The following is a 20,779-nucleotide window of genomic DNA, read 5'->3' on the forward strand; positions in this document are numbered from 1 at the left end:
AAGCTTAAACATATTCTTGACCGCGATAAAAATGGTCAACTACATAAAAACACGTCCACTCAATATCAGACTTGCTCTTGCGGGGAGATGTGCTGAGCCGCCTGTATGAGCTGCGGGACGAGGTGCACATATGTCTGATAGAGCACTGATCCCAGATCGCTGATCACCTCACTGACCCTGACTGGTTAACAAGGCTGGCAGACTTGTGCGAAAATACTTTCTCAGCCCTGACGTACATAAAGAATAAATACAGATCGCAGCTAAACGTGGAGAATGATCTCAGAGTCGCTGTCTCCAAAATAAAACAGAGAAGGGACTTGCTCTGTTCCATGCATATTGCCCACAAATCTCATTAGTGAATTTAAGAAATGAAAGTAATGTTTAGGCTAAAGTAAATAACCCTAAAGTACATGGCAGCAATAAGGTATCTGCTGCTCATTATGCACAAAGACGCGCACAGACATCACCTGCTCACTTTTTTATACTTGCAGCATATGCTCACTCAGCCCTGCTGTTTATAAAGGGATGTTTCCCTGTATTCTGGTTATATTCTATTTCTTAAATTGCTATAAAATAATATCACGGTGTTTGCATAGGCCTAACAGTGCGTATGCGTGGCTGTGCACAACATTATATAACACATCCAGGGTCGGTGGGGGTCGACAGTCTCTGGCACCGTTAATTTGGGAGTCGCAGGCTGAAAAGTTTGGGAACCCCTGGTGTAGAGCTTTGTGCAGGCTAATATGCGTTTTAGTTGTGATGTAAAAATGTCTTCCACGAGAAGAGGCTGATTTGCCACTGAAAAGCTTTACAATATTTTAGCTATAGGATGCAAAGTAGGATATCACTTGCAGCTCTTACCATTTAAACATTTTAGGAAGAAGGTGCAGCCAAGGAAAAGTTATTATTTTCCAATCTGTTTTACATATAAAATGTGACGGTAATACTTTAATTACTGTTTATAATTAACCCCTAAAGTTTAAGTTTTTATAATGGGGGAAAAATCCAATTACTAATGTAGTTTTTAAATCTGCTGAATTTTTTCATTTTTCAAGATACAGAAATTTTGTTCTATACATTTCTTGCAACATTTTTATTATATTTTTTTATTATGTAAGCAGATTGAATATTCTCACTTTTCCATTATTTCACTTGAAATTCACTTAATGTGTTTGGACTTTTAAATTGTTTTTTGATACTAGAACTTGAAACAAATCTGCTATTTCTACAAGCAAACTAATGTTGTGATTGTAAGAGCAACAAAAGGACTGAGGATGCAGGCAAAAGATTATAGTAGGGGTGTAGTTCTTTGGTAAAGTTGAATATTGTTATAGTAATATACAAAGACGTATCAATCCTGAAATCTAAATTTGGAAAATAAATTCCTCCTGTTTTCAGAGCAATAGTAATTGTCTGTCAAGTGAAGTAAGGCTTCATGTTGGTGGATAGAGGGCAGTAGAAGTATGGCTGCTAAACTTGTCTCCTCAGCATGATGATTTTATGAGCAATGTTAGTGGGATTTGAGAAAGTGCAGCGTCCACTGTCCCAGCATCTGATGCTGAATTGTGGGTAAAGCAGAGGACAAAAAAAAGACAGATTTGGGTCAGCTGTGGCCTGGAGGTGGGGGGCTGTCACACAGGAGCAGGTCTGTTAGTTGGCTGCATCTATCTAGGAGGCAGCATGCATGCCCCCATCAGGCATGCACAGTACTGGAGAGATTACTGTGAGCAGCGCCCTCAGTCTCTTGCATTCTTCTTGCATTTCATTTGCAGCCATTACAAGCCGTGTGGCTGTGTGTGATATGTGCATTTCTGTCTTTGCACTTTTCTCTGTGACCTTTTGATGAATAACATGTTTTAAGCCGCTGTTTATATCTACTTGGACAGGATATGTAATGCTATGATGCCTTCAGGTGATGCACGCGCCTTGCTGTTTGATGGCACTTTTATTTTAGAGGCTTGGTACCTCTCTCATCACCATATCACAGATGGACTCCAGATACTGTCAGCTTCTACTGATTATGTTTCTGCTGAGTAGCCATCACATAAAATAGGGTGCTAATGCATTGAACACACACACACACACACACACACACACACACACACACACACACACACACACAGGAGCAGACGACAGTGAGTCATCATCAGATGGCTGAGTGTGACACATCTCCGCCACCAGGAGCCCTTATGCTTTTACCAGCTGGAACAGAACCAGGTGACACACCCCTAGAGTCCGGCCAACCGGGATACATGGTGACGACCAGGCATAACACAGCATATAACACACACCCATCCTGCCAGCACCCAGCCTGGCTCTTTTTGATCTTTTTGTTCCTTCTCTTTGCTGCTTCTGCATTACCGGCTCTCTGTCTTCTAGATTTGACAGCTTCCCCATCCTTTTCCTCTCCAGCCTGTCCATCTCAATGTTTGCCTCTCTCATCCCTCCATCAACTGTACCTCCCTGCACGTACACACCTCCTCTTCCTCCCAAGCCCTGAGGTCTTGGCTCAGACATCAGTAACCCACTCCAATCGGCTTGGCCAGCTCTAACCTCCTGTCTGTGAGTCCCTGCTTGTGCAGGTTATATTGGGTAAATAAATTAGCACAGTGCCCCCTCCCTAATGAGGACAAGGTCACATGACAGGTCTTTTCCTACGCTTAGGTTTAGCAGTTTGAGGGATCGATTCCATTATCTCCTTTGCACAAGAGTCAATGGAACCTTTTCTGAAGCCATCTGGGTACGTACCAGGACTTTTCATTGTCTCCTTTCTACCCATAACTAATTTTTTTTGTGCAATGGTGTGTAAAAAGTATCTTATTTAAATTTAATTTGTTTTGAAGGAAGCAAAGGCATATTGAGAGCTAGAGCGTAACCACACATTTAGCTCCAGTGTCAATAGTGGAAAGACAGATTTGTTGTATTAGATTCTTTAATGAATAAATCAATGTAATTTTCTCTTGAGAGCTTCTTTTGTTTTAAGTGCATTATTTAATTAATAACTTAATTTTCAAAGAATGTTCTGCTTTTAATCAAAAATTTAATTGTTATTGCTTATATTTTGGAACTCCTTTTAATCTATTCATTTTTGCATGTTCAAAAGAAAGACAAGCAAATGGAAAGACGTTGTCAACAACACTGGCATTTCCTACCCAGAGAGTAGGAAGGAGAGGTTTGAAAGGTAGTAGGTCATTTTTCCAGCACTGGCATTAGAATCTTAAAGGGCTACTTGAAAGTAGCCCTCTGGTTTATGACACCAGATCGTACAGTCGTCATTAGACTTCAATGACAAGCCCTCTGAAGTGGGGCGAGTATGTTTGTGTATGTGTGTGTCACTTTACACACTTGCTTTTCACAGACGCATCATCCATTTGAAAGAATCTCTCTGTTGTCTTCTGATCAGGCAAAAATAATGACGGTCTGGTTTAATCGAAAAGCTTCATTACAGCCTCCACAGCAAGAGAGAATAAAGACCCCACACTATTCTAACTAGTTCACAGTGATCAGAAGAAACAACAGGTCAATAACTAAAGTACACACTGCAGATGACAGTGTATGCATATATTGAAAGTTTAACCATATTAATGGGATTTCATTTCCCTAATGACAAGCTTGTCCACACTGCACAACAGTTAAATGATCTTATTCATTTTTTCTGGATGATTCAAAACAAGAACCATCATTTGTCATCCATGTGATAATGATTTTTAACTTTTCAAAATAAGTGGAACATTAAGCACAATGTCCAATATGAAATCCCAGGACATGGATAACAAATATCAGAAACAAATGATGTGATTGAATAAAAAAAAGATTGTTATTGGTGACCTGTAACATTAGCGATGCATCCATACATCGTTATGATTCAGACAAAATGGAATTTCGAAACATCTAGAAGCATGTGAAATACTTTTTGGACTGCAAAACTGGCCATCAGTGTGCACCTTGAGTTTTAAACATGGCTGAAGACGTGTGGCCGAGTTTTTCTGAAGCGTTCTGAACCCTGTACAACAACTGCTTTAAATGAAATCTGCAATGTTCTTTAATTGCAACCTTACCTGGGGCAAAGTGTGCGTCTCCATTTCAGTCCTTTTTAATGCCACCTTATTGGATCTTGGTCTTAATGTTGTGATTTGGGCCTAGTGCCTGGATGGTTAAGCAGCTCTTTGTGATACCTTGGTTGACACTTACCTTGTTCGAGCAAATCAAATGAGCAGTCCAGGATGTGTTTCTAATCTTCTCCACTTTATCTTTAATCCACTTTGATCAGAAAAAGTGGATTTGTTGCATGTAAGCAGGAACCTGGTGACCCAAATAGACAGAAGAGGGAATGTGGTTAGGTGTTTTGCTTTAGAATTATACAGTGATCTGTTAATGCTAATTAAAATAGCATCTTCACTGTCCCTCACATGAGGTTATACTCCATATACTGTAGTCCAATACACACATAGATGTGACACATGCTTTCCCATGCAATGTAAACAGAGAACCACATCACTTGGCAGACATCAGTTGCATTGCCATGGGTCATATAAAGTATGTGTGTGTATACATGTATGAATATGCAATTTAGCACAAATGTCAAGGCAAATCTAGTGAACTAGAGAAAAGAAAAAAAAATAAGAATTCAGGACACTTTCCAACTGCAGGGTGAACATGACAAGTGACTGGAATCTACAGCCACTCAACTGACTGACAACTGATTCATATGAAACTGGAAGGCGATCACGTAAGCATTAATGCTGTATGTTATGTCAATGACAGCATATTTAGAGTCCGCAGGGATCATAAACAGTAAATTAGTCCCACTGTAGATCTTTACCGATGAGTCCGTTAACATGACTCATGCATCTACACACACACACACACACACACACACACACACACACACACACACACACACACACACACACACACACACACACACACACACACACACACACACACACACACACACACACACACACACAGAGCCATCCAGCCGTGTGTCTCGCTCCTGGACTATTTCAACAAATGGCACCATCTGTTCCTAAGGAGTAAACTGATTGATGAGACTGGGCTTCACCTAGAAGGGTGAGAGATGCTGTTGGCCCTTAACATGCACTGTATTTGGTTTAGTATAGTATTTATTTACAGGGCTAAGGGAACAGTTGATGGTTGATTGTATTGCATGTTTTATTGAACAGAAAGGAAGTTGAATACTGCAGCAACTGGGTTGTGTATGCTTATTATTGCACATTAAGTAATAGTAATGTGGTTGTCAGTATATATACATGTGAGCCCGTATTTGTGTGCGCACATACACACACACATGACGGAGGGGGTCACACCTTGAAAGTCACACATGTGGCAGCGCCACTGTTGTCTGTCGGTTGTGATTAACATTTAGCTGCAGGGCAACAACGTGCTGCATGTGAGTGTAGTCAGCTCTGTAGACACATCCAAAGACATTAAGCTCTGACAAATATGAAGCTACTGGGGTTATGTAAAATGAAGGTGTAAGAAATGCAGTTAACTATCACTAACTTGCCAATTCTAACATTGGTAAGCAGATCAGGAATCTGCAATGCCAAATATCTGCATTGAATAGTTTGTTTGTCATTGTAATAAAATTCACTTACGACATATACCAAAACAGTACGATGGATTTTATCCATTGATATACCGAGTTCATGTACTGGAATTGGTATTAGGAGGAAATATTGATCTGTGCATGCATCTGTTTTAGAGTGGTCCATAATCTTCCATACTATTGTCTTTCCTCAGCCTCTAAGCTGGAGCCCATGGAGTGGCTGGAATAGAGATATTAGGTAGGGTAATAAAATCTGAACATCAAATTTTGTATCAAGTTATAGTTGAACTTAGAAGAAAAGCATCATTAAAGAATTTACTTTTCTCAGAGTTATTTAACACCATGATTTTTCACAGACAGCTACCTTAGACAAACCAAAGATCCATGGCACCATAGCCTCAAACATCCAGTATCAGTCTTTTAAAATCAATCCTAAATTATGATATCCAGTTTATGTTTTTGAGATAAACAAGCTAGTGTAGAGGTTCCAAGATGTACTGGTGGTGTTTTCCACAAAGTTTTACATCCAACTTCCCATCATATTATACAATGTCTCCTTCCTCTTTCCTCCTCTTCTACCATTTTAGATCAGAGTAAGCAGGAATATATTTTAGCTTTTTTGATGTGATTTCTGTTCTTTCATCAGTTTTTTTGATGGAGTTTTTAATTTAATTTGAAAAGCAAGTACTACTGTAAATTAACACATTACACAGGAGCATGAGATGTGTTTACTCAGTTGGTTTTAACAGTCTGATAGTGTTGGTGTTCACGTGCACATTCTCTAAGGGGCTTCACCATGGAGTCAGGTAAACAAAACAGATGCGAGGCACGTAGTGGATAAACTCATTAGCCACTCATCATTAAACAGACATATCTGCACTTGCATTTTCGAGGGAGCTGAATGAGAAAACCTATTTATTACAGCAGCTATTAGGTCAAATACAAAGTGAGGCAGACTGTCTGTTTCCATCTATGTCAATGAGCAAATATCAATACAGCATATTTCAGTGTGTTAGACAGCAACTCAGGGAGGGGGCTGTGTCGTTGTCGTCTAAAAAGCTAGCTGGGGCGCTCTCACTTGGTGGTGGTGGGGTAGGGATGGGAGTAAAGGAGGGGACGGAAAGGACGGAGGCAGAGTCAGCATGACAAGGACAAAGCAAAGACAGGCCAGAGGCCTACTGTGGTTTTTTTTAAGTTAGGGGTTAAAAAAACAAAAAAAACATGTGTATTGTAATGTGGCTGCAGCCTTCCACATCAACACACTGCTGCTGCTGCAACCGCTGCAAAGAAAGAAAAGACTCATTGGCTAATTCACGAGGACACAAACTTGTGGGTCATCACGCCTTTTGAGGTCTTATTCAGCTCAAAAGGCTGTAAAACCATGTCTCAGCTGCCCGAGTTACATACGCACACATACAAACATGTAAACATCCCAATGCTCTGACAAGAACCTCCGACTGGTCATTTGAGCCATAACCTGTAACCCACTTCATGATTGACTTTACTGTAAAAACCCACCCTAATCCTCAACCAAAATACAAATCCCCCAGAGGGTGAAAATAGAGAGGAAAATGTAATTTCTACTAATTCTCCTAATGAAGCTGCATAACTAGTGAGAAAGTCCCTTTACAGGTGATTTGTATGACCGTTTCCAAGGTCAAGACTGAAATGCCATGCTTGACTTACTACAAGACATTTGACAAAATGTTTCATAAAACTTATATTTGTCACAATTGTAATGCACTTTATTAGACTACATGTGCTTGTTTTTGTTTACTCTTCCTCTTCATCCTGAGATGTTTATGTATCCCGTTTTTTGTTTTTGCTAGTGACGGTACTTTGCATATAAGACACTAAATCCACATGACCACTTGGTCACTGTGATCCTCAGCGAATGTCCAAAGCAAATGACTCAGACATTTAGATTCTCATTTACAGCCCCTCCGGATAATTTTGGCAATTATCCGGAGTTCAGTGCATGTCTAAAAGCTGCTCAAGATAATCAGATAATAGTGCACCAAGTGTTTAATAGATGGTGAAGATATCTAAGAAGTGTCTTAATGTAAAGATTGTAAAACGCAGCCATTTTATTGTCAGTCCTTACAAAATGGCCTTCACAGTGGATGCCCAGTGTGCTGCAGCATCTATCAGCATCTAGTGTCCCATTCGAGGCTAAAATTACCCAGCAGTTGTTTTCAATGGAAGGTATTAGTGAGGATAATGCAGAGCTAATGACTATTCTCAGCCATGTATAGAGTCTCAATCCTATGGATTTGTGGCACGTACGTAAAATAAAGGCCTGTGCAAAAGTGTGTGTGTGTGCACCAACCATTACTAATCCATCAAGCAGGTCACCCACATGGTTTCAGTGTTTACTGTTGGCTTGGGAGCTAAAACAGCTAAGCTTCTACGTAAAGGCCAGCATTAATGGCTGGGCACTGCAGTAAATGCACCTGGAGAGTAGGATTGTGCCACTGGTCACTGAGATGTCAACGCAATTTATAAATGTGTTTGCATATCTGCAGTTTCTCTGAAGCCTCAAGAGTTCCCATCTTTTTTAGTTTAATTTACTGACAGCATTGGCGTATTATTAATTATCTTCTGTTGAGGTTGCATTTTTGCCAAGATTGCTTTGTTTTGGTATCTGATTGCAGATAAGTGATGTGGATAGCAGTTATCAGAGAAAAGTGGGGTTAAAAGAGAGACGTTGGGAGAGTGAGGTCCTTTTCATTCTGCAAGTCGTTGAAACAGTCCTTTTTAGCAATCATCAGGCTTTGAGTGTGAATAGTTTATCTCTCTGCTCAAGAACCCTGTCCTCCACGGTGATAATTGTTCTTTTGAAAAAGTGACATCTTCAGCCAGACTCATCTTCAGCAACTGAAATAAGGAGGAATAATTTGATTTTCCCAGAAGCAGAGGAGTAGATCAGAGGTTGTTGAACGTGATAAACCTTTCAGCAGCATCTCTCGACCTCCTGAAGCACCAGATGTGCATGTTTGTTGCAGCATTAGGGCAGACGCCACTCCGACACACAAGGGTGTTGATTGATTTTTTTGCTCTGGCTCTTTTTGTCCTGAAATCCCTATGTATCTGCATACAGCAAGCAGGTTGTCTTGAATGAATATCTAAAAGTGCAGCAAAATATTGTCCGAAAAAGATTTAGTTTGTTTTGCTGATTAACATCCAAGCAGCTGGGCAGTTCATCCATATACCTCATAAGCTACCTTATTGTGAGGGAGGTGGGTTTATGGAGGCTGAGCTGAAGGAAGCCAACAGATGTCCCATTTGAGCTGAGCTGTGCAGGGAATATCAAGTGTAGCTGCCTTCGTGGTATTAGGTGGCTGCTGGAGCAAAAGGACAGGCTGTACACTAAGTGCTGCCCGATGGGAGAAATCAGTCATCTTCGTTTTCTCTCTCTCAGTTTACTCTACATCACACTGTAAGTCACATGACGGCCTGTAGTCTCATTTGGTCAGGCGTGACTATGCTACTTAAATATGAATCGCGAGTGTCCTTCAGTCCATCCACTGTGATTTTCTTTTTTTTTTCATTTTGCCAATTAACCTGCAACATGTTAATTTGTGTTGTTGAGGCGCTGGAATAGATGTATTTATTTTTATATTATATATATACATTTACTTATAGACAGAGACGAACTCTAGCTGTTTTCAGACATTTACTGATCGCTGAACACTTAACTGAGGTTTTCCAGGGGGGACGGATGTGAGATCATAATACGGTGTATATAAAACTTTGATAATGACCTAATATAACTAGAAGACATCAGATGAAGTTGGATCCCGAGTCCGAAGAGTGAGCTTTGGCTCTTCTGCAATGATTTGGTGGAAGAGTCAGCTCGATGTTATTGACAGCTGAGACATCCTTGAGGCTCTGTCTTCATTTACCATGTCCATCTCAACTGTCACTTCCCATTTAGGAGCTATTCTTTCTTTTACAATCTCTTCTAACCCCGTTGTCCTCCGTTCTTGTTCTGTGAGATGTAGATCTGGCCTCTGACACGCCCTCTAACATCCTCTCTGCCAGAACCTCTTGAATTTTACTATTTGAATTCACAGTTGTTTTTTTTCATTTTAAATAAATCAAACAAATTTTTAACTTGATTTGTTGAAAATATGGATAATGCATGACATGGTTTAGGAGATTAACAAACAACATTTATTAAAAAAGACTAAAAACCCTAACCCTAATGGCTTGCTTTTCCCTTTGTATTTTCACATCACTTTAATTGTATCACAGTAGAGTAAGCTAATGTGTGTGCTGACTGAATTTCAGTGATCCACATAATGTGCCAAGTGCTGCCAGAGCTGTCTGCTGCAGGAGGGCATCAGGTTGACCAGCTTGAGCTGGTCAACATGCCAAGTGAGTGTTCTCACTTGGCATGTTGACTCGTTATCTGGGGTTGGTCACTCCAGATAACCGAAGCCACACATTTACTGACGCATCTTATTGTATGGAAAGCTTTCTGAGCTGCATTTCTTCTGCATTTCTTCTATAAGTTATATTATCAACTTCTTCCTGCAGCTTTCGCTGCTCTGTGTGTTAGGCCCAAGTGCAGCTGCTGCACAGAAGACTTAAACAAAAGAACATTAAGACTCCTTTCATGATCCAAATCCTGATTTTATAGTTGACCCAAACAAAGCATATCCCCTTTACCACATCCAGACTTTGTGTCACCTTATAAGCTGGTGCCAGCAACTCAAGTGGTAGCAGATGTTGGTGCCTGCAACCAGGTATCGCTTTCTATCCTGCAACGGACAGATGTACAAGTGATAGCCGTGGCTGACAAAACGCTGGACACAATTGGTGAATGAATCTAATGGCTGTGGAGAGTTCGCCTACAGGCAGAAGACAGGGTGGTACTGTAGATCATGAACTGTAAAAATGCTAGGAACTTAGAGAGTTTCTTTTCAAACCACACATTTCAATACAGTGCAAATTTTTCAACAGGCATTACCTCCTGTTCCTACAGGTGACCAAGAGACCTGTAATCTTAATGCAGGTCTAATGTAAGAGGGAAAATCCTCTTTCTTGTAATGAGAAAAGAAAAGGCTTTTCAAGATCTGAAACAAACCTCAAAGTACATTAAAAAAATTGTTCTATGAATGAATGATTTAACCCCAACTGTGTAATGATTGACCCACTGCCCTTACATTTAAACAATTGTCTATTGTTACCCCATTGGATGGTGCAAAGAGTAGTTAAAAATGTTAACACTGTTCATGTTGGGGGAAATAATCCAGATTACAAAACATCTGTGGCTGAAAAAGTAGTAGTTTAAAACGTTTTCAAAGTATGCTCATATGGCTACGGTTGAACCCCAAAAATCTCACAAAATACCCCAATCACATGCATAATGTATAATAGTTATTAAACTTATTACAAACATTGTCTTTATTACACAAATTATTACTAGTTATCTCAAATTCTCAAATTATTATCTTTATATCCAAGCATTAACCATTTCAAAAGTATAAAAAAGATTCTGAGGTCTTCACATTAATGCTGTCTGTATTATCGATAGTTCAGTTGATTTACACAAGCGCCCTTCATGAGTAGAGCCTGAGTCTGTCCACAAAGACAGAGAGTGGGGTCACTTTGTTGTTTCAAGGACACGGGGGGAAATGAGATGGATGTTGTCTGGTACAGGGGCTTTTTGTGCTAATTAGAGTGGGCAGCCAATAAAAGTTTGTGCTTCAATAAATGAGCACGCCTTCCCCGCCTCTGCTCTGGTTCACATGGGATGTTTGTATTGCTGGCAGTAATTGTTTATCTGCCTTTCAGACAAATGCAGAGCAGAAAGGAGGAGGAGAATGCTTTTGTTAACTTTTCCATTGATTTTTCTTTTTCCCAAAATGCAGCATCAATCACAGCACCATGAATCACTGAACCCTCTGCCCACACTGGTCACAAAGTCTCGCTATTAACAAGACTAATTAGTCAGAATAAATAAAGCAGACAATAGAACATGAAAAGAAAGATGCAGCCATCCATTCTTCTTGTCCATGTTGGTGATACATACAATATGATGTAATTTACCATCACTGACCTTTTAAGCCAAAGAACCAAAGAAAGGTAGTGTTAGTAATATGTGTATAGAGCGTTTTATGAATCTAATTTGTTGTTCACGTCCCGAGGGCCATTCATAAATAGTCATCTGGAAATGAGAAAAGCTTGTTTCTGCGGCCCGACTGTAATTAACACATCCCCCAAAAAAATCGGATTATTGTCACCTATGAGACAAATTGTGATTTGTAAATATGGGCTGTACGAATCAAATTTGTATAAAATTATTTCCTTCTCCACCGATCAACATACAGTTGCAATCAGAAATATTCAACCCCCTCACCTCAATAGACATTATAGTGATGTGGATGACAGATAATGACAATAAATGCCAAAAAAACCTCATCAAACAACAAAAGATATTTATTGATGCGTATTTTAGTTATTTTGACAACAGAAGTTGACTTAACTTTGAAGTTCAAATGAAAAATGTAACTCTTTCAACACATGCGCATGTGCAGTATTATTCAACCCCCAGCTTCAGTACTTTGTGGCGCTTCCTCTAGCTTTTATAACTTCTAAAAAAAATAAAATCGGTAAGTGCGGACAAGCTTCTTACACCTCTCGATTGGAATCTTTGCCCATTTTTCAAGTGCAAAAGCCTCTAGATCAGTGATGTTTGATGGCTTCCATGCTGCAACAGCCTTCTTTAAATCCCACCAAAGATTTTCAATCAAATTTGAATCTGGTGACTGTGAATGCCACTCCAGGACGTTCCAGGATCTTTTTCTCAACCAAGCTTTGGTGGACTTGGAGGTTTTGCTTTGGATCATTGTCTTGCTGGAAAGTCCAATGATCAGAAAGGTTTAATTTGTCAACAGAAGGCATCACATTCCTCTTTAAAATGGCCTGGTATTTCTGTGAATCCATGATGCCATGTACACAATAAAGATTGCTAGTTCCTGCCGCAGAAAAACAGCCCAACATCATCTTTGACCAACCTCCATGCTGGACTGTGGGGATGGTATTCTTCTGGTCCTAAGCCTAGCCTTTCACACGCCAGACATACCGCTGGTCCATACGTCCAAACAGTTCCAGTTTGGTTTCATCAGTCCATAGAACTGTCCCCCAAAACTCAGTAGTCTTATCCAAATTCCTCCTGCATATTCTAGTAGACTTTTGATGTTCCTTGTGGTCAAGAGCTGAGTGTGTTTTGAAGCCGGCCATGAAGTCCTTTTTTATTCAGTGCACGTCTTATAGTTGCCACTGAAGCACTTGTACCAGCCTTCATCAGGTCATCCTGTAGGTGTCTTGCAGTCACATAGGGGTTTATCTGAGTTGTTCTGACTAAATTGCAGAGGGTCCTTGATGAAATGTTGGGCTTTCTTCCACGGCCAGGCTGGTTTGAAGCTGCTCCATCAGTTTTAAACTTCCTTATAATGTCCCCAATTGTGTCTCTTGGAATATCATTTTTTGGGGAAATCTTCTTCTACCCAAGGCCTTTCAGGTGTGATGAAATAATCTCCTCTCTCAGCTTTTGTGAAAGCTCCTTTGTCTTTCCCATGATTGCAACTCACCTTGAATACCCTCATGGGTGGGGTTTATATATGCATCACAGCTGAAGCAAATGAAGGATCAGTAAAGAGTTCCCAAAGGCTTAATAATGTTTCAACTCAACTTTAGGACAAAAAAACTGTCAGACAGCTTTAAAAACAACAATATCATATAGGGGTTGAATAATTGTGACATAGCTATCTTAACAAAATATAGTGCTACACACAAATACTACATCATGCATTTTCCGTGTTGATTTTCTGTATCACTCAACTCATAAAGAAGTCATCCGAACCAGAATCTTGCTCAAAGAGCAAGATTCTGTCAACTTTAATTGATAAATCCTTAAAATCTTTGGGGGGTTGAATATTTCTGATTGCAACTGTACATATGATGAGTCCAGGCATATCGGGACAAAAGGAAGCTGCAAGTAAACAGCCCATTATGCTTTAGTTAATGGGCAAACTGGGTACACAGGAAGCATTTAGCTTGCTTGTACTCTGCAAAGTATATTGGTTTCTCAACAGCACCTGAAAATGAACATTATGGGGTAAATGTCGGTTGCATTCTAAACGATGCTTTCTGTCATCTTGTTCCTTTGTAATGCTCAGGGAAACCAGGAACAAAAAATGATGGTGAAATCAATGACTGGCAACGTAATCTGTGAACTTTCTCAGGCAATCGCCTGCACTTTTGGCCGTCTACAGATTTTGCCCGGCAGTATATAGATTAAAAGAAGCTTAGAGGCAGAATGTTATCGTTTCAGTTGTCCTTAAAACCTTTCAATACATTGTCTTTCAATCTTATCCATCTCCTTTGTAACATACTTGCTAATCTCTGGTTTTAAATTAATTGCAGCAGCTGTTGTGGGAAACATTACTTTCAATCACCACAAATGCACATTTGTTGATGAGAGAGATCTGTGCACATTATTCTTTCTAGCTAATTAGATGCAATGTGGGAAGCAAATAAGTGGTAATTAAACCTCTCCTATTCATCTCTGGTGTCTTGGCCGCCCCTCCTGTTCTGTAATGATCTAACATGATACTCCACATGCTGCTGAAAACTGCCAATACTCAGAGCACTTCTCTGATTTCTGTACAACCACAAGCCACCGTGGCATGACGTTGCATCCACTACCTCTGCTTCTGACCAATCATGTCGCTGATTGTCACCAGCACTCGGCGAATCAGAGCAAGAGAGCAGGAAAGAGACTAGCAACGGGAAGGAGGAGAGGGAGGAGGTGGTGGAGGAAGTGGAGGAAGAGGAGGAAGAGGGCAGTGAAAGACTGCAGTAACAGTCCCAAGGCCCCACAGATACTCACTGAATCAAATGCTGAAGGCTGTGTGTGATTGAGGGGCTGAGTCTGACAATGTGTGTTTGTGTTTGTTGCCAAGATAGGGACAAAGAGAGCAAGTGTGCATGTTTTCTTCTGTATGTGTCTGTATTTGCTGCTTGAGTGATACACAGAGAGCCAGAAAGTGAAAGGGAAAAACATTCTTGAAGGAAGCAGTATTGGTCAGGAAAGAACCTAAATTTGGACCTGAATAAAGGGGCAAATTAAAATTGTATATAATAGCAATATAATGATATTAGCATGTTGTTGTTGTAGTCTATATATGTAGAGGTATTAGTGCTATTGATATATTAATTCATATACTATTATGTATCATATATGTATAAACAGGATATATCCAGTATTTCCACTTGTTCCCAACCTGTATGTGCCAGGGCCTCTAGAAGAGTCCCATGAAAGATATCTCCTATACATACTTAGTAATCCCTTTTAAAACTTGTGTTGGATCTTTCCTTTCTTGTGAAATATAGCCCAGCAGTTATTCAACTCCATTGTAAGAATATAAATATTATTGTTGTACCAAAAATAAAAAATACTTAGTATGCAAAAAATGCCTCCTTGCCCTGGCAGGTGGGGAACAAGATCAAAGACATTGTTAGTTCGGAAAGAATACAAAACAAGAATTGGCTGAATTGGCAGAACACGTGAATAAATAATAAAGTACAGTTTATCACTTTTCAGATCATTTGACTTTTATCTGCTTTGTGACTGGCCTTTAGTTGCTAGTCTCACCATTTTGATACAGACGCAGCCTAAATTGGAAGCTTCATTGGTCAAAACTGCCACATAACCCTTTGACACAGAATTGCTGCTCTGGCATTTAGCAAGGATGAGCATAATCATTATGCAGAGGTTAGGGTCCAGACGTATTTCATTAGGCTTCCGGATGAAACAGAGGGCCTCATTAACATGCATGGCCACAGGTTATTGTTACCCTCCTGTGTGTGTGCGTGCGTGCGTACGTACGCACACACAGTTTCAGGCTGACGCCCTTGTCAACCACTGACTGATTCTTATTAGGCTTAAGACAGACCACAGTTGTCCAATTGTTTTGCTATGATAGCCTGCCTCTGAGACTGCAGGAAGTGAAATCCTCGTAATCCATTTCAAATTGTAATTGATACAGGGTTGGTGGATGTTTATCAGAGATGATTAGGGTTAGATGACTCTTGAGATTCTTTCCTCAGAATTAGAAGAAATTGCCTTGTGTTCTCTTATGCACAGAGTCCTCATCTAATGAGGATTGCAAAATTCCACATTACTTTTTATAATTCATAAGTAATTTACCAAGGCTATCAAATTAAGTGGATAGTGGCTTGTGTAGAATAACTTTAATTCGCTTTTGATTAAGCATTTAATGTGTCTTGATATTCCTGAAAGAAAGTTATGAAGGTTTCAGTAACATCTTTATATTGGACTTAAGGTATGGTATCAGCATACCAGTCGGTGAAAGAGCATTCATAACAAAAGACATGGATATTTTCTTTAAAAAACATCATAGAGATATTGGTTGTTTCGGGTCCAGAATTGAAACAGTTTCTAATATTTGTCTTGTGCTTTATTCACTCTCGTTTTAGCTCTTTTTTTGGTCTCTAGTAACTCCTGCAGGATATAACTTGCATGTTAGCTCCTAAATGCAGCACGATGTTGAATGGTGTCTGATGTTGCTTACCTTGCAGGTCGTGTAAGCATTTGGAACATCTTAGATTTATTTTTTTGCTAAATAAAGCTGGTGCAACCAGAATTAGGTTGTTGGGAGCAGTGAGACTGAACCAAACATTAAAGCTGTGGTTCATAAAACCAAAGCTCTTATCTAAAAGATGTTAAAACAACAGAGAGCTGAGGGGGAACTCTGTGCGGGTTCGTCGCTATGAGCGACACCTTTCACATTAAACAATCTGTTTTCAGACATGACTTCCCGGTAGAATCCGGAGAATTGGCTACGGAGCTTACCTTTGACACGTGCAACAAGCAGGGAGGGTTTCCGGCACAGACGTGTTCACAACAGCAACAAATCGTACACATTATTCAGGCGAGGGACGGATCAGCTGGGTGCAGCAGGCAGAGGCAGGAAGTGACGTATTAACTTTGCTGCGTAGATCACGTGATTTTGTATACAACAACGGTGTCTACTCCTACCACCAAAGCCTCTCTTGACATCTTCGTCTGAGTCTTCTACGTGTGTGTCACCGATCTACAAAGATTAAATAATTTGCCTCAATAAAGACATGGGATCCTTGAACATCTTTATTTTGGTCTTTGATGTCTTATATTTCTTCACCTGAGGAGAACTTGACCGCAGATGTGGCTCATTCCATTACACCCTTGTTTTTATTGAATTATGCAATAAAACAATAAATTATGATTTTTTTTTTCCCATTCTCTGTCCCTCACAGTTATATAAGCAGCACTCATAGTATTAGGACTCTAAGGCATCATTACTGTCAGACAGGTCATTGTGCTGCCAGTACTGTAACAGAGCATGATGTCAAACCAGCCATCCCCTTTGGGCTTTATAGAGCACAGCACCTTATCTGCTGCTATATGTAAACACTGATCCCTGAAAAAATGTGTTATGGCATTGCTGCGAGGCAGGAAGCAGGAAGCGAAGCGAACAGGAGGAATGGAAGCTAAAGCAAATGCAGCCCTCTTTTTCCTAGGTCTAATCCCTCTTAGTATGGAAGCGATAAGCATGTTTTGACTTAGCCCCAAATTTCCTGTTGTTTACGCATTGTTTGCCAAACCACGTGGATCCCTGTAGAGTCGGATAATCTTAGTCATGCCAGTTTGGCAGGGCTGCTAATATACCGTCGCCTGCTGGCCCAGGTCCGATCACAACAGTAGGGTAGAAAACAAAATGCCTCTGTGTCTGTTTGCCTTCATTTTTCCCTCCCTCTATTCATCTTTTTAAGCATTTGCCCACTGATAGGAATCTGTTAGAGGTGGTGGCTTTTTCGATGTGCACCTCTCTTTCCTCTCTTTTAGACATGAGCCCTTTGCTTGCAGTGCAGAAGGAGAACGGTACAATCACCGCTCAGTACAAAGCCAATTTACCCAGAAAAACAAACAGAAAAAACCTCATGTTAAACCAACGGCATCACAAGGAGCGAGCTCCTCAGTGGTGTGGGAGGAAAAGCCTCTTGATCCTTCTGCCATTTCTCAAAAATACCTTTTTCTGGCTTGGAGATTTGAGTGATTCCATCATTTCTTGCGTTGTAAAAGTCCTCAAAATAAAGTGTGCCATGCAGTTTAAAGACAGAAGCTCTTGGTGAAGAGAGGACACATTAAACCATTTACATTACCATCAGTCAGGAAATGTTTTCACCCTCTGCATGCTTCCTCTGTCTTAACACCTCACCATGTCTTTTTTAGCTTGATGCAGAGTAAGACTTGAGGTAGTCAGAATGGTTTAACACAACAGACAAATCTCATCCTCAGAGATTTGTGTCTTTCTTTTTAGGTGATGCGACTGTCGCATGTTGGAAACGTCATTAACTGCCCCCTCACTCGCATTGAATCCTCTGCATTATCTGCCACTGTCCCTGGGACATTACCCAGAGCTATTACTAGGGGGGTGGCAGGAAAATGGCAGAGATTATTAGAGGCTTCTGTTATTTGCCTTCTCGCATACAGCCCCTGGGGATAATATTTCAGTTCATGTCTGAAAGCGAAACAGAGCAAGGAGAGGGGCTCCTTCTGTACTGATGTGTCAGTAATTAGAACTTACTCCTGAGGGAGTTGAGATGGACTTCACATAAGATGAGACACTCTGTCTCTCCGTCTGTGTGTCCCTGGTCCTCCTCAGCCATTAGCAGCAGGTCTCTGCTTCTTACTCATTCTGCTGCCTCATTATGTTCCATCCAAACAAACACACAGCTTCCTTAAAATAGTAAGTATGCAACCTGTCACATCCATGCAGCCTCTCTTTATCTTTGTTAATACGTCTTTTACTGTAAGGAAAAGATTAAATTCATTTAGAACGAGACAAATACATAACAATAAAACAGAAAAAGTTGCAGTTTTGTTTGATTGGATGTATTGGTAGAAAAATAGTTAGTGCGTGTGTTTGTGTTTTTAACTGAATAGGCTTTGCGTAACACTTTTGTGAAGTATTTCTTAATTTCCGCTGGTGTTAATTCATAGCTCAGCCTGCTCTGTTTGTCTCCTTCCCCAGACCGTGTGAGTGTTTTCGATTTGTGAAAGCACACACAATCATGCACACACAGACCCATACACACATGTGATGGACAGCATTTCCATAGAGATTATGTGTTTTCATTAGCCATTTAGACACTCATGTCATGTGTGCTGCTTTGGACCATCAGGGGATGGGCACTTGGGTGAAATGGCCAGAAAGATTCTGTTTGCTTCAGCAGTTTTGCTGGAATGATTGAAAGTGTGCGCGAGGGAGCGGAGTGCTGGGAATCTTGTACTGCTGTTTCAGGACTTTTTCAAACTATAGATAGATAACATTTCAGGAGCCATTTCTCACTTCTTTCATTCCTAAAATGTTACATGAGTGCCAAGTATGATATTGTTTTAGTTTTTTTGTACTATGTGTCATAAGAGCATGTTTAGGCATGAGCTATTTATATATATATATATATATATATATACACACCAACACAGTGACACACATGACATTATAACACACATATATGTTTGAGTTTATAGACTTACAATTGAGAGTTATGGGATTAACTACTCAGATTAGCCCAGGGAACCCATTTTTAACTGTTGCTAATCCAAACCCTCACTTTAATAGGCTTTGAGTTGTTCTTATTGTTGTTGGCCCATTTGATTTGATCCAACACTGCTAACCAGTAACTTTTGATGCATTTTATGAAAGCAGTCTACTTCTAATGTCTTTAACTGTCAGAGACAATGATTATGTTTACATCGACAACAATGCTCTATTTAACTTTTTATGAATAAGACATTATTTTGATTAAGATGTCTATATGAGGTGCTATTAGAATATACTTTTCTTGATTTTACCTGCGGGTCATGTCTGAAAACAGCTTATGTAACTCTTGAGTCCTGCTGTCCTCCTCCAGTATCACCCCGCTTCTTCCTGTTTTTGAACAGAAGAGCAGTGCCAGTTTGTGCACGGGCTGTGCAGAGTGATGCTAATATATTCACCCTTAACAAGGATAGGATTGGCCTATTGATTCGTTCTACCAGCTTCCTTACTGCTGCAAAAATTGTCTTGCAAAATTACAGTTCGGTGACACATCACCTTGACAACGACAACCTCAGATGCAAATGTGCTTTGATTCACTGGCCTGTGAACAGGGGAGGTCATGCAACATTTCCCATTGACACATAAAGGAGATTTTCCATCTTATAAACATAACCATGACGTGTTCTTATTCTGTGCTCTGTTTGTCCTCCCTGCAGACTGAAGAAGAAGTCTCAGTCGGTGGATATTGCCAGTCAAGGATTCTCCCCGACTCTGGTGCCAGCCTCGCCCCTCAACAAGGCTGCACCACCTGTTGCCGCCGTCCTCGCCGTGCAGGAAAATAACACCACTAACTCCCAGCGCCGCAGCCCCCGGTGTGGGGAGCTGAAGAGAGGCTACACCATAGGTAAGTGACACCAGGGTCAGGGTTCTGATCTATCTGTTTGATGAAATAAAATGTGTTTATTTAAAATTCCTTTTAAAATGAACTTTTGCGCATTTATTTCAAACTAGAACCGGCTGATATGGATGTTTGAGGCTTGATGCGATGCCAATACATATTTTTTTCAAAGCAATGATTCCTAAAATGATTTAATCAAAAGCTAATGAAAAATAAACTTATTTGATGCTTGATATTTTAAAGTTTAACCGTACATTTTAAATGAAATAAAGTGCTCTAGTTAAAAGGATGAAACAAATACTACCAAATATATAGAACCTTTTAAAAATACATTTAAAAATGTAAATGCAGAATGTAAACATAAATGCACATATTTTCTGCATTGTTTATTATGTAAAATAAAATTCTAGGTGTCAATTGGCAAACATAAGTTCATCTTGACTAACATTATCAGTTGGACCCTGTTTGAAACAGACAGTTCTCTACAAAAAGTTATTTGTCCCAATTCAAAGGTAAACTTTTAATGCAGGAAAGTACCTAATACACCTTGTCAAAATATCCACAAACTCCTTTTTACTGGAAAGTTGAATTCAATTTTGATCTGCATTTATTACACTATCCAGCAGGTTTAAACTGCAAATAGTTGACTTGGATGAGATTTAAACCTGTGCTGACTCCTACTTTCGGGTG

At 40.0% G+C, this 20,779-nt stretch overlaps 1 protein-coding gene across 4 annotated transcripts in view; it reads left to right on the forward strand.

The window, feature by feature from the left end:
• oxr1a (oxidation resistance 1a) overlaps nt 1-20,779 on the forward strand; it is a 166,217-nt gene that overhangs the window by 44,501 nt on the left and 100,937 nt on the right. For all 4 annotated transcript variants that reach the window (XM_053433180.1, XM_053433176.1, XM_053433179.1 and 1 more), the window contains exon 3: nt 19,908-20,095. In XM_053433180.1, the coding sequence (XP_053289155.1) occupies nt 19,908-20,095 (188 nt within the window). The remainder of the gene's footprint in view (nt 1-19,907; nt 20,096-20,779) is intronic.

The sequence above is a fragment of the Pleuronectes platessa genome, chromosome 10 (assembly GCF_947347685.1).
Source record: "Pleuronectes platessa chromosome 10, fPlePla1.1, whole genome shotgun sequence".
In the NCBI taxonomy this organism is placed as follows: Eukaryota; Metazoa; Chordata; class Actinopteri; order Pleuronectiformes; family Pleuronectidae; genus Pleuronectes; species Pleuronectes platessa.